The sequence below is a fragment of the Cryptomeria japonica genome, chromosome 1 (genome assembly GCF_030272615.1).
Source record: "Cryptomeria japonica chromosome 1, Sugi_1.0, whole genome shotgun sequence".
In the NCBI taxonomy this organism is placed as follows: domain Eukaryota; kingdom Viridiplantae; phylum Streptophyta; class Pinopsida; order Cupressales; family Cupressaceae; genus Cryptomeria; species Cryptomeria japonica.
Window position 1 is genome coordinate 718,707,092 of NC_081405.1, and position 22,708 is coordinate 718,729,799.

The 22,708-nt window shown below is 36.4% G+C and overlaps 1 protein-coding gene across 2 annotated transcripts in view; it reads left to right on the forward strand.

The window, feature by feature from the left end:
- LOC131056778 (protein NO VEIN) overlaps positions 1-21,352 on the forward strand; it is an 83,524-nt gene extending 62,172 nt beyond the window's left edge. For both annotated transcript variants that reach the window (XM_057991040.2, XM_057991041.2), the window contains 7 exons: positions 12,611-12,823; positions 13,107-15,386; positions 15,541-15,653; positions 16,123-16,525; positions 17,701-18,030; positions 18,183-18,443; positions 19,587-21,352. In XM_057991040.2, coding sequence (XP_057847023.2) covers positions 12,611-12,823; positions 13,107-15,386; positions 15,541-15,653; positions 16,123-16,525; positions 17,701-18,030; positions 18,183-18,443; positions 19,587-20,789 — 4,803 coding nt within the window. In that variant the 3' untranslated portion in view covers positions 20,790-21,352. The remainder of the gene's footprint in view (positions 1-12,610; positions 12,824-13,106; positions 15,387-15,540; positions 15,654-16,122; positions 16,526-17,700; positions 18,031-18,182; positions 18,444-19,586) is intronic.
- Positions 21,353-22,708: the final 1,356 nt, after the last annotated feature.

The window sequence follows — 22,708 nt, forward strand, 5'->3', positions numbered from 1 at the left end:
TGGAAGGCGGATTTTGCCTTGTCTCAAGACATTTTCTTTCCTTGATGGGCGAAGTTCATCATGCCTCAAGACATTTTATCTTTGCCATGAACACTTAGTAAAATTGTGGAAGGTGGATTTATGACGTTTTCTACAAGTGATAAGTGGCCATGTCTTAGGATGTTTTCTACATGTGGAAGGCGGATTTTGCCTTGTCTCAAGACATTTTCTTTCCTTGATGGGCAGAGTTCATCATGCCTCAAGACATTTCATCTTTGCCATGAACACGTAGTAAAATTGTGGAAGGCGGATTTGCCTTGTCTCAAGACATTTTCTTTCCTTGATGGGCGGAGTTCATCATGCCTCAAGACATTTTATCTTTGCCATGAACACTTAGTAAAATTTCTTGCTCATCACCATGTTTATTTGGAACTTTCTGGATCAACGCCTTGTCTAGAGAATTTTCTTGATTTTTCACCTTGATTATACAAACTTTTCATTTCAAAAATAAGAACCTCATTGCCATGACCTGAGTGACCTAATCCTAGGTCAATCTTCAAAACAACTGAAAAAGAAAAAGCAAAAAGCAAAAAAGAAGGTTAAAAAGTTGCTTCCCCGATTGGTCCCAAAGTGCCAAAAATGAAAAAGCAAAAAGCAAAAAAGTAAAATTCCACAAAAATAGGAAGTTTTCAGAATTGACCTTAAGCAGTTGCGTTTTTCGTCCTTTGGCTTGCCTTTGCACTTCTGTGATGTCAAAATGACCATTTGATTCTGATTGGTCCAATTTACCTGAGGACTTTAAAAAAACTCTTGAAAACCCCCAACTCTATACTTCCAGAGATTGGTGACTCAAAACACTACCCTAAAAAGCAAAGAAATTGGGGGTCCCCATTTGCAATGGGGCGATGTGTGAAACGTCACAAGTAGTACCAACACTTAAATAAGTATTTAAGGTTTATTCCATGATTACGTGTGGAAATGCTACTAAACAAAACATGCTTTTAACTTTTAAGTTGAGACTTGCAATGTCAGACTCTTCAACTACCCAAAATTATTACGCAGTATTGTACCTCTTAAATGTGCTTTCCACATCATTAAAAATTCTAGTATTAAGACCTCTGTAACCTAGAGACACGTCTCCACCCCCCTGAGATGCGTCTTGGAGACTTTTTGCGCTTCTTGAGACCTCTTTTTTGGCTGGAGACTTCACTTCCACATCTCCCGCCATCTCCTGGTCTTCTACTAGGTTTTTGGCCATATCCCACGCATCTCCTTTGACCAAAGGCATGTGAAAAGGTCAAAAAACAAAACAAAAACGCTGTTTTCCATCATTCAGCAGCCATGGTGGATGAAGTGGTTGAATCAGATGCTCTCAATGATTTACCCCTAGTTCTAGTACCATCAAAGGAACCTGAGTTTGGGAGTGATGATTATGTGGAGAGCATCATAGATGAGGAGCTTGATATGGATGATCAAAACATTGAAGGGTAGATGATAGATTTCTGATTTTTGAATTTCAATATGTAATGATAATTTAATATGAAAAATGTTGTGAGTTTTGAACTCTTTGACTCTTTGACACAATGAGATTTGACATTTTGATTTGTGTATTTAAACTTTAAAGTTAATGTTAAACTTTACCCTTGTTCTTGTTTTCAAAGTCGCATGTCATGATGTTTTTTGGAAATTATTAACTTATTTTAAAGAAAAAATTTGGTGTCTCCAAGTAGCCCCATCTCCTATTTTTGAAAATTAACCATACCAGTACCGGAGTCAAATACCAGTCTCCAGAGTCTCCAAGTACTCCCATTTCCTGGTGACCTTGATTAAGACTGTTGGTAGGAAAAAGACGACTCCATTTTGGTAATTTTTCCACACAGGAAAATGTCTTGACTTGACAGATCAGGATAGGAAGAGCCTATACACTGTTTCTTATATATTTATAAAAGTGGAAGTGTTTCAAAACTATTCCCTTGTATTTTTGTCATGTCTTGGATTCTTAAATGTTTTTGAAGCATTTTGAAGTATGAAAATAAGTATAATGCCTCATAATATGCTTTGCACAACATAAAAAATTCTAGTATTAAGACTGTTGGCAGGAAAGAGAAGATAAGATAATTTTAAAGATAGAGGCCCAAAGAGTCCTTTTTTATAATTTTTCCATGCAGGAAGATGTCTTAACTTGGTAGATCAGGATAGGAAGAGCCTATATAATGTTTCTTATGCATTTAAAAAAAGGTAAGTGATTTGAAGGTATTTCCTTTGTATTATTGTGTTGTCTTGTATCCTTTGAAGTTTCTGAAACATTTTGAAGTATGAAAATGACTGTAGCACCTCTTAAATATGCTTTCCACAACATTAAAAGTTCTAGTATTAAGACTGCTGGCAGGAGAGAGAGATGAGATAATTTTAAAGATGAGATAATTTTAAAGACAAGAGGCCCAAACAGCCCTTTTTGGTAACTTTGCCCCGCAGGAAAATGTTTTGACTTGATAGATCAGGATAGGAAGATCCTGTGGAATGTTTCTTATGCATTTAAAAAAGGGGAAGTGCTTTGAAACTATTCCCCTTGTATTTTTGTGTTGTCTTGGATCCTTATATGTTTCCGAAGCATTTTGAAGTATGAAAATGAGTGTAAGCCCGGGACCAAAGCTGCTGAAGTGCATCGAATGTTTTTTTGCTCTAATTGAAGTTATACAAATGTAATTGAATACTTCAGGTCAGATGTGTGCGTTTTTATGGCTTCATTTCACATGACATCTTACACCAAGACCTACATAAACAAGCTGATTTAAATACAATCAACTCTATAGTTATTGTTGATGTGTGTGCTTTGGCATATTATTATCTAAGTTGCTGGGCCAGGTTCGGTATAGATACTTGTTGATGTTGTTTTTAGACACCTTTAACACAGAATAAAATACCAAAGTATTTTACCCTCTCTTGATCAAAATCACCTTGGATGCTAAATATATGATCAACCAAGATGACTCCAAGGTTCCTAATGTTAGGTCATGACGTGTGGGTAACTCAATGGTTTGATGTGATATTGCTGGAATCAAAGGTGGACTTACGTTGAATGCATGAATGCTTGAATATTGCTGGAACTTGATCATCAGATATTGCAATCTTTTGATGCTTTCTCTCCTAAATTGACTTGAATTGGAAAAAAGGACAAAAGGGGAAAGGGTTTCGGAAGCTATTCTAATCCTAGGGATGTAAGAAGTAGCGAATGACTTGGTGAGACTCTACTAGACTTTGTTTTGACATCAATGAACAACTCCACAAAGCTAGTGCAATCTTTTAAGGTAAACATAGGATGTTCAAATTACCACCAACAACATAGACTCCATCAAGACAATGCATATCAATGTGTGAATAGTAATTGAAGTTAAGCTTGAATAAGCATTCCAATTGACCACACAAGGCAAGTTTACAATCAACAAACTGCTAGTGTTATGGATATGCGAATTTCATCATTAATCATCCACAAGATCTTTCATTCAATTAACCAACATTAAAACAAATGAGAAGTAGAAACCATGCAACTTGTTGAAACAACACATTTCACCTTATCTTCAACGAAAAGAGTATATTCATTAACAAGTCTTAGCAACAATTTCGTTTTCTCCTACTCTACTCTACTTTACTCTACTCTAACTTCTAATTCCTAATAGCCTTAGCAACTATTCTTCTAGTCTTCTAACATTAGCCTTTACGAATGAGAGCACTGAGCCTTATATAGAGGTTTCATTACAATGAATGACTCATATTGATTCAAGATCAATGGCCAAGATTACAAGATAAAACCCTAATTAGGGTTTGTTCCAACCACCATTACATTGGCCAATGAGAGATGAGGATAGGTAAGATAAATAATAGTTGATGTAGCGTTGATGTAGCGCCACTTGTCACTTCTTCCCTCCTTGAATGAATGCTGACTTGGAACCCTTATGGTTTGACGAATGGTGATTGGGATGCCACCTCAACTTGCCTCGTAGACTTAATCAATTTGCCTTGAACATTCTTCTTGATGTTTGGAATTCCTTATGATACTTTGCATTTCAGCCATATGTTAGAAAATTCCTCTTGAACTATTTCCTCCTTAATGTTCTTTGACTATGAGATCCTTTGATGTAGTTCCTACTTCATAATGCGGAATCCCCTGTGCATATGTCTTGGATTTGTCTTTCTCTCACTTGTTCACCATCATGGGTAAGTTTTTCTTCATGTTTGAGCTAGTCCTCATCTTTGCTTTTGGAAATCCTTGTCTTGAAATCCTCTTCCCATCCTTGAAATGTTGATCTTCCTCCTTCGCATTTGTGATGTTGTCCTTGCAATATGCTTGTAGAGTCATTTCTCCAAATCATACTTTTATCTTTTCATGAATTTGAACCTTGATTCCTCCTCATAGCATTGTTTAAGTTTCTTCATTCTTGCATTTCACTTGCTTGTCCTCTTGGAGCTGATCCTTCATCATTTATTGCTTTGAAGTGTTGAGTCCTTGGTATCCCTGCAAGCTGCATCCTATTTCACCTCAAGCCTTCATCATCATACTTCCCTTCCTTGGAGCAGACCTACTAAACAAACAAATATTGAATCAAACACCTATGGGATAAACCTTGTTTCAACCTTGATGGGAAATTGATCCTTGTAGGGACTAATTCAATCCTTGAAATTTATCACATTTTCCATGATCATTTTCTCATGATGGAAATTCAAAGGTCATAGGAACTCCTTGTTGTTTAGCAAATTTTACTTCATTTTGATGCCTTAGCCTTGGAGTGGAGATTCAATCTCCATAGGGACTACTCATCTTATGCTCTTCCTTTGTAATTTTGCCCTCAAGTGGAAATCCGACCCTCACTAGGACTCATTGTCCTTGAAAACTTTGTGTTGATTTGATCACCATTTGATGGAGTGGAAATTCGAATCCCATCAGGACACTTTACTGTTCTTTACTTTGTCCTCATTCTTGATGGGTAAGTTGTGTTGTTTATCCAAGTTATTGTATATCCAACCACAACATATCTTATGACAACGCTCCCCCGCCCCCGAAGACTCCCGATCAAAGGGAACTATATACTCGGCTAAGGCAAGACAACAGAAAAACATGACTCTTATCGGGAGGGTCAAAGTCAAAACCAAGGGGTGCGATATTAATCCGAAAGTTTAATGAGAATAAACACAAGTTGTAGTATAAAGTAATTATAACAACTAATACAGTAGTTAGGGGAAAGATATCTCTTGCTTCTATAACATCAACACTCTCTCTTAGCTAGGGAGATATCTTTCCAGATACTTGTGTCATGGAGTCTCTCAACATGACACCCACAATGGCTACACCCATTTGTGGAAAGCTCAAAGGTTCATCACGAAGTCCCTTAACATGATGTCGTCATGGAGTCTCTCAACATGACAGCCACCATGGCTACTCCCATGCGTGGAACGCAAGACACGCACAAGTGCCCATCACGGAGTCTCTCAACGTGATATCATCATTGAGTCACTCAACATGATGTCCACCATGGCTACTCCCATGAGTGGAATGAGTGGAAGGAAACAAGTGTCCATCATGGAGTCATTAAATGTGATGTCATCATGGATTCTCTCAACATGATGTCCACCATGGCTACTCCCAGAGGGTGGATAAATACAAGTACAAGAGAATCATCACGGAGTCTCTCAATGTGATGTTGTCATGGAGTCACTTAACATGACATCCACCATGGCTACTCCCAGAGGGTGGAAAGAACCACATCTCTGTCTCAGAGATGGACAAGGGCTTTCACCTCAAATTTCTTCGTCTCAGAGAAAAATGCATTAGCAACACATAACACAAATCACTTATGCTAAGCCTCCCTCTCAGCAAGGGCTTCAAGTACTAGTATCAACCTCCTGACCTTGTCGTCCAAAGTTGCCTCTGTTGGTTTGTCAGACTCCCTCTGAATGTTAATTCCTCCTCTCCGAAGAAACTGATCGTAATGACGATCTGTATGGGTTCTTCCTCTTCTAGAGATGTCTCCAGCCACCAACTCAGTCCCATGGCGATCCAAAATTATTGCCTTTCTTGATTTTTGTTGGCGCTCTGCCTTTGCTGAACTCATTTTCACACAGTCTCTGCAATTTTCATTGCAGCCGACATTATCAAAATTGAAGTTCCAAGCTAGACAATTGATTGCATGTAATAACAATAACGAATATTGATTGACCAAGGCGACTCATTAATTCAGGCAATCGCATGAAGCCAATTATGTTGCAAAGCTCAAAATCTTTACCTATTAATATTGCAATCATTTAGTTGATAATGCCTCGAATTACTTTAGTACATTTGATTAGGGTGGCGGTTCATATAGGTATCGTCCTCTTGAACTTCCCATTCAACAATACCACATTGAATAATATTGAGCAGACAGTATCGAGTGCAATGCATTTAATGAAAATTGCTATGCGCCCACGATGAGGTATCGACCTTTTTAAGCGATTGTAGACTCCAATTTGATCAAATTAAGGCCGATATTGCTCTCACTTCTGCGATTTAATCCTCTAATGATATTTGGTGATACGTAGTTGAATATGTCTACCTTTGATCGAATTCTATTTGAAGGAGGCGATATCGATACAAATGGCGAAGGTGAATATCAGGGTGGCACTTCTCATCATTACCACCGCAAATCAACACTAAAAGCTCCAACGGTATAAGCATGGTGATTTTGAGTATCAACACTTATATTTGATTGTTGTATAAGCCAGGATCAAAACCTTTTCTCTGATACCATGTTGTTTATCCAAGGTATTGCATATGCAACCACAACATATCCTATGACAACGCTCCCCCCAAGACTCCTGATCAAAGGGAACTATATACTCGGCTAAGGCAAGACAACGAACATACATGACTCTTATCGGGAGGGTCAAAGTCAAAACCAAGGGGTGCGATATTAATCTGAAAGTTTAACTAGAATAAACACAAGCTGTAATATAAAGTATTTATAACAACTAATACAGCAGTCAGGGGAAAGATATCTCCTGATGCTATAACATCAACAAGTTGATTGTTATTCCTGAGTGGAAAATCGAACCTTATAGGGACTTTTTGTTCCCAACTTTTGTCTCAACTTGTGATAGGTAATTTGAACAATTAATTTTCTAGAATTAACATAGGTTCTGATTTCAAATGATTTTCAGACTTATGAGCTTTCTAAATTCAGAAATTCAAAGTTATGAAACATAATTCTAGAAAATACTAGTGTTTGGATCAAAATCTGGAAACTTTGCCTTGAATAAACCTGATTTTCAGACTTAGGATAGGTCTGATTTTAATGTGTAAGTCTGAAAATGCCCTTCCAAACTCGGAAAATGAATGATATTGCAACCCAGTTCGCTGTTTCAGGTCTGATTTCTGAGTATAAAGGTCTAAAACATCTCTGAAAATCGTGTTCCATCAGCTGGAAATCATCCCCTTCATGGCACAATTCACACACTCGGAGTGATTTGCCCAAAATAAGGTGAAAATCACCTAGTATTTGGCTGAATCAATGATTTGAAACAATGTTTGTGTCTTGAAACGTGGCTGGAAAGGTTGTCTTCACTGGCAAAGACGTCCTCAACCAGCAATGGCGTCTTTAAGTCTCCAAAATCAATGTCCATCGGGACACACAAACCTCATTAAATCCTCACATTTTGCCCCAAGTGGAGAATCGACCTCCATCAAGACACTCAAATTCATCCTTATTCCGCTTATTCAATCATTTTCCCACCCAAGTGGAAAATCAAACCTCATCAGGACACTCAAATTGCACCTTACCTTGGTCATTTTACCTATGAGTGGAAAAAAGTGGGTCATCGGGATTCACCTTCTTCATGCATTTTCATTCTTGGGCTTGGTGGAAAAATGACCTCCATTGGGACACTTCCTTTGTCTTGAGTGCAAATTCTTTAGTCATCGGGACTTTCCACAAAATCATTTACAAATTAAGTTCAGGAGTGGAAAAATGAACCTCATCAGGACTATGTCCATTTTCATCATTAAATCAAATGCTTTCTTGCTCAAAATGGAGTCAAAAATGATGCTCCATCGGGACTTTCATCCTTTTCATCTCTATAACTGAGTGGAAAAATGCCGCCCATCGGGACTTTTGATTTTATGTCTTAATTGCTTGGTGGAAAAACGTTTTCCATCGGGACTAAGTTGATTTTCACACTCTAAAAGCCCAAACTCATTTAATTTTATCATTTTATGCATATTTCCATTGGGACTTTATGAATTTTCCCACTATTTGAATGGTGGAAAATAAAGTTCATCGGGAATTTGTGCATTTTTGGGTTCATTTCATCTCCTAGGAGTGGAAAAACGACTCCTATAGGGACCTTTAGCATTTTCACACAAAATTTGTATCAATTTGCAATGTTTTCACCATTTTTTGCTCAAATTTTAAGGCAAATTGAAATTTAACACTTAGAAAAATAAGCTGGCAAGCTAAGGCAACTTGACACTTAGGATCATTTCCTTGCAATTTTAACACCCTTTTGTGTTTTGACACGACACCCTCTCATAAGCAAAGGCAAACACTAGGAAATTATTACTAAACTAAGACAACCTACGCAAAACATCAACCCAAACAAGCAAAAAAGTGGGGGTCTCCATTTGCAATGGGGCGATGTGTGAAAAGGTCACAACAATACTGAAACCTGATACGGTGGTACGACATTTTTTTTTCCCTTGGTTATGGTATTGGAATATATATAAATTATAAGAACAATGATAATCCTAATTGCCAATAAATAGAATATTTAAATACCTCATATTCATATTTTGTAAAAATGAAAATGCTCAAGTCTCAAAATGTCTTTACACAATGAAAATTCAAATAACAATTGATATTTAATATTCATATTCTTCTACATCAAAAGCATCAAGGTCAACATTTGGTTCTATTTCATTTGAATCACAATCAATTGTATTGTCACTCCCACTAGCTATGTCAAGTGTAGAAGTTGCCTCATCTATAGTAGTATTGTATTCAAATTTCTAATGTGACAATAGACGAAGGTTCGAGTGTATATAGACCAAATCAGCCGAAGAACTTGCAACCTATAGAGTTTGCATACAACATCTAGTATAAATTATAAAATTATATTATTATAAAATGTAATATATAGCATGATAGCCTCGAATGAAAACCGAGAAAAATAAAGAAATAAAAAGATTCATACTTAGGAGAGAATTTTAATTGCAAGAGGCTGCAAGTAATGAAGCCTTGACCATGTAGATATTATTGTTAGATGAGGGATATGAATTCGTTCTTGGTCTCAAGAGCCCGACAAGGAGCCAAAGACTCTAGAATCAAGATCCAACATCACGCAATGGAGCGTTCTCTAAATGAATGCAAATAAAGAACAATACGAACTAAACCAAACCAAATACATTCACCAGCTATCTAACTACATTGTTTCCCAATCAACCAAGATCTTGCCTTTGCTCTAAATGAATGATTCACAAAGATAAATGTATGCAAAATAAATCAAAATGAGATTATAACATCAAGATTCCAATAAGCAAGAGAGATTTATGTGAGAGGCAAATGTTTAAATAAGCATCCTCATGAAGGAAATCCATCGTGGGAGCAATGTGGGATTAAAGAAGGTAGTTATGGCTAAATATTTGTCCCATTCTCCAAGTGAGTGTGATGGAAGAGAGGTGGAAGGGATAAATTGAATGGGTAAGATATGGTGGAGATTAGGTGAAGATTAAGATTTTATGAAATAGTAGAGATAGATGAATTGATAATGGAATGATTAAATAATTAAAAATGGAAGAAGATCATCTAATGAATTAATGAAATTAAATGATGTAGAAAATAATACCAAATTCATTAATAAGATGGCTATGAGGAAAATTTGAAAATTTATGTGTCTACAATTATCACTCATTAACACTTTTCTATATTTTTCTAGAAGAGCGGAAACATCATGATTATTTGAAGCTATGAAGCTGTCAAATTTTCTCAAGACAATACTTTAGATTTCTTCATCTTAATAGATCTTTCTAAATATAGCCTTATAGAAAGCAACAACCACTCCATTTCTACCCTCCTCGACAATGAAAGTACCTCTTTCCTATAATACTTTGGTGACAAAGCAAATGCTAAGAGATGTAAGGGGTTGGTCATCTTGTTCCAACAGATAATTTTGCACAATTTTGAAGAATGTTTCTGTTGGGTCATGTTCCTTATCTTGTATTATTGTGCTTTTTTTTACCACCATGGAGTCCATGCCATCATAAATTTCACCAAACTTGGGCTATCCGTATTAGCATGCCTAATCATGCTTGTGATAGGCTCAGTGGAATTCAAAACATATTCCATATAATCTCACTCCTCATCATCTAGGATCAATGCTTTGACTTTTTGGGCTCATTCTGTGCTCAACTGCCTCCATACACGTTACAAACTATTGATGGCCATAGAACTCGAGGCCTCTTGCACCTTTACAAGTTTTCTTAAGACGATTGTTTGAGATGCAAATGTTTTAGAAACCTAAAATAATATAAAAATTACACATCACATATCAACAATAAAAAAAAAAAAAAAAACCATTTTAAAAATAAAATTTAAATTACCTTCAACAACTCCAACTTGGAGGACCTTTTGAATATGGCTTGTGACATATGATGATTAATCACAAACATTTGGATCTATTCGCTCTCTATGTAGATTTGTTTGACTGACTCAATTTGTGTGCCAATATTTTGTGATATCAAATTGAGTGAGTGGACTGGGCATGGTGTCCAAAAAATGTGACTATATGTTGCCTCCACTATAGACCCTAGCTGCCCTACAATATTTAATGTTGTCCGTTATGACATGGACAATATTTTCAGGCCCCACCATTTTAATGGATTCTATGAGGATATTGGCAATGAAACTTGCATCTTTTACTTGCCCTTCACAATCCACTATCTTCGAAAACATCACTCCTTTGGGGGACACTGCTATAACATTGATCTACGGTCTATTTTTGCAATCTTTCCATCCATAAAAATGGATACATTTGTTCGGGCCATGTATTTTTGATTTCTCTCAATGATGTCTCTAGCAAAAGCTTCTCCTTTGCTAATAAAGTGGTTCACACCTTTTCATACTTAAGAATAACATAATCGCCTAAGTAACATAATCAGGAGGTGCATTGCAAAGAGTATTCACCATATCCCACCAATAAGGTGATCTAATAATGTTGAAAGGAGGCCTATTGCCATAGATGCAACAAGCAATGCTGTAATCTGCAACCTCACTCATTTAATTTTGGAAGGCCTTGTCCAATAGGTCTCTTTTTCATGAAACCGAAACATTCTCTTCTTGAAAAGATGGTGGTATTGGCATGAAAGAATGTGGTTCAGCTGGTTGTATGGAGCCAATAGGAAATTTTTGCTAGCTTTTCTTGTCAAGAGGATGTGCAAGAGCCTTTGATCTATTACTTCTCATATCTATATTCTCTTGTACTTTAATATAGGTCAATATTTGTACCGTTGGCAACCCTTTTTATTTGGCCTTGGAGAAACTCTTATTCCTTGTAAAGGAATGGCCATAAGTGAGCTTTCACTCGAAAATATGAGCTCATACTCTTTTCCACATTTGCTATAATGCCAAAGAGGCTAGATGCATCAAAATTAAAAGAACTCTCTGCATTTTGGCCAACCGAACTAGCACTTCCAGCCATTCTATATGAACCTAAAATGAAAAACATTACAAATTAACAAAATGGCATTATAACTCCTCATGCATAAAAATAAAATAAAAAGCATTTGAAACTTACTAAAAAAATCCCGCATAAGTTTAATTTTTTTTTGAAAAATCTTGAGAAAATTATTGAAAACTTGATAAAAATAAAAGATTTGCTCACTTTTGATGGCTAAATATTCCTTGTGCAATGATTCCTAAGCTTTTGGTATATTTCTTCTTCTTTGTTGCCCTCACCTTCGAAAAAAATGAAACGACCTTCAAAACCCAACAAGGGCAGCTTGGAGGGAAAAATGCTCTTCTTGGTGCTTTGTGTTTGTCAAATGACTTGCAAACACCAAATAGACTAACTTTAAGGTGAATTCATTTGTTGGGGGGAAGTGGAAGATTAAAAAATAGTTTTTAGTTTGGTTAAAAGAATGCCTTTTTGGGCATCCTAGGCTGTGGGTACGCTTGGGTATGCCCAGGCTTGTCCCGGGTATTCCCATGGTACCACTTGGCTGCCTAGTTTCTTTGTGTTCAGAAGGACCCACAGTGAACTTGGGTTCCCGGGCGGTGCCCTGGGTGTACCTGGGGGCTTATTGGGACTGGATCAGACTAGTATCTGAACCGAAGCTTGCCCCCCAGTAATACAAATATTTATTTTTGTGTTTTGAAGATTCAATTATGAAGTCTCTGTATTTGGGATAAATAAAATTCTCTGCCTAGAACTTAAAATTGAATCATTTGGATAATGGTGCTGTTACATGCTGTTGATTCTTTTGTTAGATCAAGTGTTTAATATTTTCATTTTGGTTGGATTAGGTATTTAGAGTTAGCATTGTTATTATGATAGAACATTTATTTCAATCTTGCAGGAATGACTTCATTTTTCTTGAATTGATTTTTTGCAGGTGCAAAATGCAGATGATAATCTCTATCCCTCTCATGTGGAACCAACTTTGGCATTTGTCCTTCAAAGCACTTGTGTTGTGGTCTTAAATAATGAATTGGGATTTACTGCCAAAGATATTAAGGCTCTTTGTGATGTTGGGAATTCAACAAAGAAAGGTTCAAGTGCTGGTTATATTGGGCACAAAGGCATTGGCTTTAAATCAGTTTTTCGTGTAAGCATGCAATTACTATAGATGATTGGCTTTGAATATCTTTTACCTTCGATTTGCATTATATGCATTGTCTTTTTTTGTTTAGTTGTCTTTAATTAGTAAGTTACATATGAAAAATGCCAATTTGGAATCCTTATCTAGTTATCTCTTATTTTGAAATTCTAGACCTTGATTTGTATTGTAATTACAGGCTATATTTGTCAGGGATACTCATAAATCTTGTTAAATTGTTCAGCATGCAGATGACATATATCTGAATAAACACTTTTTGGCCTTTTTGCAGGTGACAGATGCACCGGAGATTCATTCCAATGGTTTTCATGTGAAATTTGATGTAAGTGAGGGAGAACTTGGTTTCATTTTGCCAACCCTTGTAGCTCCTCTCAGCAATCTTCACTCAATAAGTAAGGAGCTATCCAATGAAAATAATGAATTAGATGATTCCGTTTGGAAAACCTGCATTGTCCTTCCTTTCAAAGGTTCGTTTCTGAAGGGGATAGGAATAAGGTCTTGGGTGTCGAAATTTGCTGACCTTCATCCATCACTATTATTGTTTCTTCATCGTCTTCGCTGTATAAAAATTAGGGATAGTGTGACAAATTCCTTAAATATAATGCGGAGAGAGGATGTTGGCAATGGTCTTGTAAAAGTTTCACATGGTAAAGAGAGTACCACTTGGCTTATGGCAAGTCGTAAACTGAATGCTGGTAGTCTGCGGTCGGGTGTACAAATTACTGAAATTGCTATGGCCTTCACATTATGTGAGGACCAAAGTGGAGAGTACAGGCCATGCCTTGAAAATCAACCAGTGTTTGCATTTCTTCCATTGCGGGCATATGGTTTGAAATTTATACTTCAAGGGGACTTTATTTTGCCATCTTCAAGAGAAGAGGTTGATGGAGATAGTGCCTGGAATCAATGGTTGCTTTCAGAGTTTCCAGATCTTTTTGTCAGTGCGGCAGTCTCTTTCAGGGATCTTCCATGTTATCAAAGTAACCTGGGAAAAGCCGTTACGCTTTATATGAGATTTGTCCCATTGATTGGGGAAGTCTTGGGATTTTTCTCTCCACTTCCAGGAATGATTCTTTCCAAGTTAAGGGCTTCTTCATGCTTACCTTTAGAGAGCAAGGATATCTCATGGTCCATCCCGTGCAAGGTGCTAAGGGGTTGGAGTGATCAGTTACGCATGCTTTTACCGGATGACTTACTGAATAATCATCTTGGTCTTGGTTACCTACATAGAGATGTTCATTTGACAGATCCATTAGCAAATACTTTAGGTGTACATGCATATGGACCAAGAACTTTAATTGAGATGTTGAAATCACTTTGCAATAATAGAGATGACTTAAGAGACTTGGGCTTGAATTGGTTAGGCTCCTTGCTTTCTGCTCTTTATGATTGCTTGAGGCATCGACCTGATGAACCTAATGTCTACTTTGAAGTGAAACAAGAATCTGACTGCCTTAGTGATCTCTGTATGATTCCATTCATTCCACTTTCAGATGGATCATATTCATCACTTGTAGAAGGTGCTATCTGGTTACCCTGTGACTCTACTGAAGCTGGAATTGATGCACATGTCATGAAAAAATTCCCAAAGTTGTATTCAGAGATAAGAACTGTACATTCTTCTCTCTTTTTCACCCCATCAACTGTAGGTGATATAATGGTCAGGGATGATTCAGATGTGATTGTACGCATGCTACGATATGTTGGTGTTGGCCAGTTATCGGCGCATGAAGTTGTGATGACACATATCTTACAAGCTATGTCAATGAGTGAATGCATGTCTAAGGATAAGATAATTTTGACAGAATATTTGGCCTTTATAATGTTACATTTGCAATCAAATTGTTCTTTATGCTACTTGGAAAGAGAAAAACTAATTTCAGAATTACGAAAGAAGGCTATCATTGTAACAAAAAATGGATTAAAGGTGGCTAGTTCTGAGCCTCTACATTTTAGCACCGAATTTGGGAATCCTATAGATATGAGAAAAATTCTTTCAGGCACAAATTTGGTCTGGAATGAAATTGACAGTGTGTACTTGAAATTTTTCTCAACTGAATTACATCCATCAAACCTGTCACAATGGCGCATATTTTTCAAAGAACTTGGTGTCACCGACTTTGTACAGATTCTTAACGTTAAGAAGAATGTGGATGATCAATCTTGTACTATATGGAGAGACCTGGCATGGGAAGGTTCTGCAGGTGCAGTACGTTGGACTGTGAATGATTGGGAATCTCCTGAGTTGGTTGAAATTCTGACAGTTTTATCAAGTTCATGCAAAACTGTAGAGCAATGCTCCTGTCTCCTCAAAGTTCTTGACGAAGTGTGGGATGACGTTTTTGGTGCTAAAAAAGCTACCTATTGGTCTGGGAGTCCTGGCAAGGAAGAAGGAAAACAGACAGAGGCATCATGTGTCTTACAGATTCGTGGATATCGCTGGATAAAATCAAAACTTGATGACAAGCTTTATTTTCCAACTAACTTGTTCTTTGAATGCGATGATGTTAAATCTATCCTTGGCTCTCATGTTCCTTATGCATCTCCTCAAGTAAAGTTGTCTTTTCTTCTGTTCTTAGTCATTTTGGTTTGCTGTTCTATGCTAGCATTTGAGATTTTGTTTTTGCAATGTTTGATTATTTAATTTAATTTTTAGTTTCTGCATTTATCCTAATTCCATGCATATTATGATTGAGAGAGAGCAGGTCCATAATAAAAAGCTTGTGGCAGATATTGGATTGAAGACACAGGTTTCTGTTAAAGATGCTCTTAATCTTCTTTTTGAATGGAGCAAATCAGGAAGAATATTCAAAGCAAGGTGAGGCTTCCCATTGAGCACCTTCATTGTATTGGTAATGCCCCTTGAAATCTAAGCACAGTATAATATTAAGTGCAATTAATTGGTTAGATTCATTTCTAATTACTTTGTTTGCAGTAGAAAATGTTCTATGCATTATTGAAGCTTCATTTTGCAATAGAAAATGTTGAATTTAGGATGTTCACGTGTTTTTTCCCTATCTTTTACTAATTTATCCATCAGAAATGACATTAACCTAGTACCAGACAGGTCTATTTGGACTTAAAGATATCCTTGACTCATTGAGAACTTATGGAGCTTGTTTTACATGTTAATGTGCATTAATCTCTGAGTGTATGATATGAAAGATGCCATCTTGTTGCTAACGTTTCTGGGGATTGCCAATTTTTTGTTATGTTGGAAGATGTGGGTAGAACTTAGAAGTATTTCAGTAGGACATCAAGTAATTTTGTTCTTTGTGTGTTTTCAGCACTTATCAAATGAGAAGGCTATATTCATTCCTTTGGACTAGAATGGACACATGTGGGGAGGAAGTGGCTGCCCATTTTGGAGTAAATTCATCCATTTTTGTGCCACTTGTGGATGAATTAAATATGGATGATGTTGCTGAAGGAATCTTTTTGTCACTGGACCAAGTTTACTGGAGAGATCAAACTGGCAGCCTTGATCTTTTGAAAAAAAGAGCATCTGCTTCTGATAAAATTCCTTTCACTGACAAGATGTGCTTAGGAGCCTTGTGTCAGATCTATCCAAACCTTCAATATTTTTTTGTGAATAAATTGTCTGTGCAAGAAAGCCCTGATTTTGATGGCTACGTCAGGATACTGCAGAATCTTTCAAGAGTTGTTCGGCCTTCGGAAGCATACAAGGAGGTGATCATACTAGTGATGTTTAAATGATTATTTTCCATCTTTGTACTATGTATTGTTCTAGCATCACACTAGTAAGTACCATGTGTAAAGAAGTTGTTCTGAAGGTATATGTTCATTATAGATCACTATGCATGGGAAGTTTTTGAAAACAGATGAAATTTTATGATAGATGAGCCCTTAAATCCACCCACGCAATGGAATAATAATGTGGAACTAATTAGAACAAAAGCACACCCCACAAATAAGACTACCAATATAAGAGAAGTTTTTGAGTTTGATGCAATTCCTAGATGAGATTGCCCACAAGAAATTAGAAGGGTTTTTGTTCTCTGATCTCTAGAACCAAGAATTTTTGTCCTTGAATTGGTAGATGAGTTCTGCTTGATGTAGCTGCTGATATGACATTAATATTACTTAATAATCAAGTACCTTAACATGATGCTAGTGTAATACCATCAAATTGCCCAAGTAGCTACCCTTCATTGGTAAATCAATCATAGCTTGAGAACCACTCGTCAGAATGACCCAGGATAAAGCATCATGAACAGTTAGCTGACTCACACCCAAATCCAATGATAGGATGCATGGCATAGTTCTGTATGTGTTTGCCATTTAAAAGCCCCTAAGAAATAAGAATAAGTTTTCCTTAGGAGATAAAGCATTATGAACAGCCGACTCACATCCAAATCCAAGGATATGATGCATGACATAGTTCTGTCCTTTTCACCATTTAAAAGCCCCTAAGAAATATGAATAAGTTTTCCCTAGGGCACTTATAATGGACATGTACACTAAAGACTCTCCAAGGGTTATGAATAATGCCAAGAGTAAAGAGAACTGTCCTAAAATTTAGGAAATGCAAATAGAATATAGGAAATGATTTCGAACTCAAAAAAACCATGGACAAATGGATGAAACCAATCCTCACTGGTATATATTTCTCTAGCAATCAGCCCTCGTGGTCCCACATTTGTTGACTTAATGAAAAGGTGACATTACACGTGATTAGAATATTTTTGAACAAACCTTTACACACATCCATTGTCCTGTAAATCTGCACCAGAAGCAATGGTGACAAAAGGAGTACTACATAGACAGAGACTCATATATTTTCTAATTGAGGTTTGATTATACAAGATTAGTCTGAATAACTTCAGATATGAATTTTGGCACAGGTCATTCAAGTTTTATATAAGTGGGCTGAGGATATTGAATCTGAGAGGGTGGATTCCAAGGAGATTTCCCGCTGGAAAGGTTGCTTGCATGATTTGGACTGTTCAGTTCTTCCAACTATCCAGGATAAGTGGGTTTCTCTACATCAACAAGGTGGCCTCGTTTGCTGGTGTGATGATGTGGAACTTGGGAAACAATTTAGGAGTTGTCATGGCATCTACTTTTTACATCTAAATACAGAGGGAAAGTTCAATAAGATTAGGGGAAAGGACGGTATTCCAAGTAAAGTCTTAACTCTTATGCGTACTATGGGAATCCCTTCCCTTTCTGAGGTTGGTTTTAAGTCCTTGCTCTATGCAGTGTTTTTCTTTGTATTTATCAGCTTCCCTGCAAGCCATACATAATTTAGAAGTACTTTTCTGAATGGCTAGAATCTCAATTTTCATGCATATTGTCTAAACAAACTGCTTCATTTCTATAACAGGTGGTGGTGCGAGAAGCAATATATTATGGTCATCAAGACAGTAAGCAAATTATCTCTCTCATTAACTGGATCCTTCCCTATGCACAAAGGTATCTGCACAGGATGCATCCTGAAGTATACTGGGCTGTAAAAGACAATATATTCAGTAGCGAATCCAATCGATTGCTCCTTCTGCTGGTTGAAAAACTTTTTTACAGGCACACTTTGCATGGCTGCGATAGTGTCTCAAACAAAAGATATGAGTGTAGCTGTCTCTTAGAGGTGAGTATGAATGTCACGTCACTTTTTTCACTAGCTTATTCCAATATTCCAAGATAAGATGAATGGTTTCATTGCACAAGGATACAAATTTTGTTGGTTGTCTCGCCATATGGGATAAGCTTAATACAATTAGGATGATGTACCTAGCTTTTGAAGTGAACCTGTGATCATGGAAGGAAAGCAGACTATGCTAGAATTTTTTTTATATTTTTAATTGGGTCCAGACATGCTTCTCACTATGATGAGTTTTTTTATTGGTTGCAAAACATCTGCTCATAAGTGTCCTCACCTTTGGTTCACTTAAGAAAGTAGGCATTTTTCTTGAAATTTTCGGTTCTTCGAACATTTCTTAACAGTTGTTTACAATCAGAGAAATGCATAACGTCTTCTAACTATGGAATGATGATCTTGAGGGTGAGTGAGTTTTCTGATGTTTTTTGAACTTTTTCTTGTGGCCTTTTTATAACTTCCATTAAAGGCAAATTTATCCAGCTCTTTTCTAAAATTGCAATATTCTTCTTAGCTCTCTAACCATTCAAGTAATCTGTTACCCTTTGAGGACAATTGTGTCAATAGCCTATAAACTGGAATTTCTATGGTTCTTCAGATACCTAGAATCTGATTTTATGTCCAATCTCTGTCATTGAAATGTTAAGAACCATTTCCCCGGAATTAGTACAGTCTTTCTCTTTACCTGGATCAATGTGCAAGTACTCTAGACTAGACACATTTACTAAAATAATTTGATGTGATTCCAGCCCGTCGTTGGGATTAATTTTGATAAAGCTGTGCTTCACTCGTGTCTATAGTTCTATCAATTTATTTTGTTTAAGCTGTAACCCAACCTCATTTGGTGTCGGATCGACTCAGTAAGAATTGAAAAAAAAGAAGCTAGGATGTCTGTCATTGCTGTCAATATACTATTATATGGCATGTATTACAACTCCATAGAAGGTGTGATCTTTTCAAATATGGATAATGTCATATTATATTGAACGTTTACTATCTTAAACTTTTGCACACTTAAATCTTCATGACTCAACAGCTTCACGTTTCATAGTTATAATGTATCTTTTGGTTTAAACACTCTTGCAAATCACTGTCTGAATTTTTACCTTCAAGTGGCCTTCACTGTCATTGTAGGGAAACACTTTGTACGTGTCTCGAGAGGCTGAGTATTCTGCAATATATTTGGAATTATCACGCCTTTTCTTCAAGGGATGTGTGAATCTTCAGTTGGCAAATTTCCTTCACCTGATTACTATAATGGCAAAGTCTGGGTCTACTGAGGAACAGACAGAATCTTCTATTATGGATGCACAAGAAATACCTAAACTTCCTCAGGAAGAAGCATTATGGTTTTGTGAACATGGATATCATAGTGACAAAAATGTTTTACTAACAAGTGCAAATATTCCTGAAAATTACTTGACCTCTAAGAAGTCACAAAAACTTTGTGTTGATGCCAGTTGGCCCCCAACTACATGGTTTGGTGCACCAAGTTCTCAAGATGAGGTACTGCCACATGTTTCTCATTCAGAAATAAATCAAGATGTTGGAAGATCCAATCATAGCATTGACCTAAAAAATGTTTCTTCATCGAAGAGTGCATATGAAAGTGATCAGAGCATAGATACCTTTAAGGCTTCCACTATTACTGTAACTCCACACAATTCAAAGATCGGATCTGATACAGATATAACCATGATTAAACGTGAAGGTGAAAGTAGTATTGCTGGTAAAGATGATCTTTTCCTAGAACCATCTTTGGCAGGACTGGGAAATGCTGACATTGGTTTACATTCACAAAATATGTCTGCTTCTGAGGAAACAAATGTTAGGACATCTTGCATATTTAGTAACAGGAATAAATTATTTTGGGGTGGAACTGATGATGATCAACGGCAGCTCACTGGTAGATTAGGAGAATATGTTGTTTACAAGTACTTAACTGAGAAATATGGTCTGATGTCTGTAAACTGGGTAAACGAAAAGGAGGAAACTGGTTCACCTTTTGACATGATTCTTAGTAAAGCAGATGGCAAGAAAGAGTTCATAGAAGTAAAAGCAACTAGGTCTGAAAATAAAGATTGGTTTGAGATAACAACCCGAGAGTTGGAGTTTGCAAGCAAAAATAGTGAATGTTTTACAATAATCCGGGTGTTTTTGACTCTATCTCAATCTGTAAAGTTTGTTTTGCTTGCAAATCCAATAAAGCTCTGCCAACAGAAATTCATTAAACTTGTTATTTTGACACCCACAAATCAGCAGTGTGTGTTTCCTGAGGTCAGTTTCATGCCTCAGGGATGGGATGAGATAGAGGCTTCTCGGTTTCAGTACCAATGAATTCTACCATTACACATCTGATGCAATAAAAATGGTCATCTTGGTAATACATCTTGGGTAAGAATCTGAAAATTCTTTAATGGCATGAAGCAGGCACTCACTTTTTGTATCCTTGGGCTTATGAAAGGCATGACTCTTACCTCTAGAGAAGGACAAACAAAAAGATGAAGGGTATGCTGATCTTTGGATAGTTTGTTCACAACAGTTGGAAGGAGGTGATAGCAGTATGGGACTGATTTGCTTTCGTTGTTGGCTGTACATCTCTTCTTTATAAAGTATACAAGACTTCTAACATCTGCTAAGTGCTGCAAGGAGGCATTTTCTGTAAATAGCACAGGGGTGACAATGTACATCTTGGAAATTCTATTTTATAAAATATATTCATTCTTTATAGACATGGCTATTCGATGCCAGATTAGATTGTAGCAGTCATTATATATTGCAAATATCATGTATCTGGATAACATTGTGTAGAGACTTTTGAATTCATTGTTCCAGGTCTTACCGAGATCTCGCGTAAAGAGAATTATATTATAAGATAAAAGATATCGTTTATGGTTGCATCCATTGTTCCTTAAAGACAAGATATCATAGGGCTTTTATTTAATTTGAAGATAGTAAGCCATTTAATTAAAGTTTTAGTAATATGATTGATTATTATTGTTATTCTTACGTTTCTTCTTCTTTTGTTGTTGTTATTGTTATTTTAAAATAATAATAACAATAGTAACAATAACAACAATATTATTATTATAATATTGTAAAAGGTTATGAATTAGAGGTCTCTAAGAGTTACTGATTATATGTTTCTCATCATTATTGATATTGTTATCACGTTTCATGATAGGTTCTCTCAAGTGTCTATTCACATCTCTCAAGTCAATACTAATGCTTCATTAATGCAAATCTTATGTTTTGTTGCTACTGAAGGATTACCTAAGGCTGAACTTTTTATTATCATGCTTATTATTTCTGTTAGGCTACTTGATTTTCATTTTGACGAATATACATTTTTACCTAATATATGGTCGTCAGTGGACATTCTATCATACAATTACTCATTTTGTATCACACTTATCTTTTGCTGAGCTTAACTTGTTTTTGAGGATATGTGTGGGAAAGTGATCTTAATGCTGTTATTTCCGCATTCCTTTCTGTTCTTAACTATCCTCATTCTCTTCCAAATAGTTTGTTTCTACTTTGTTTTTTAATATATCCATTCTTCGTTATTATCCTTGCATGGCACCGTTTCTCTAATCAATATGTTTTCCATTTGGATCCCCAATGCTTCAGTGTCCATTATTTTCAACATGCAAGTGTTCAGAGTTTAGATGACGGTGAGATTTCATTTTAAGAATATATACATCTTTCTTCAATGATCTAGGTGTGACTGTTCTTTTCCTAGGTGATTGAGCAGAGGTGTAGTGTTAGATGTGAAATGCTTTCCTAACAGTTGTAGGTGTGTTGTACTTAAATTTTGGGTTTACATTTGCTAGCCAAATGGTCTTGGTGGAGATTGCACGAGTGTTTTGAGGTGTTTGTAAAAGGTCTTTGTTTATGTAAAATTTCGAGTATTTTGAAGCAAAATTTTTAATTGTTAAATGGTCTTGGCTGTAAGTATTTTAAGATTTAAGATGGCTGTTTTGAGGAGTCAAGAAAATGCCTGTCAAATCGTAAATGGAATGGGGAATTGGTTTGCTTGCGTTATTGCACTGTGTGCAAATGTGTGAGTAAAACTTACTACCGCATGAAACATCATATGGTGGGAAACCAAACTTTTGAGGCACTTTTGCAGTAGGTGGAAATGTGTAGCCAAAATTGTAACCCTGGTTGTCTAAATTATGCTAACATTTTTAGCCACTTTGCATTCTTTTTTCATTTGTGTCAGTGGTCCTAGTAAACCCATTGGCCCACAAAAA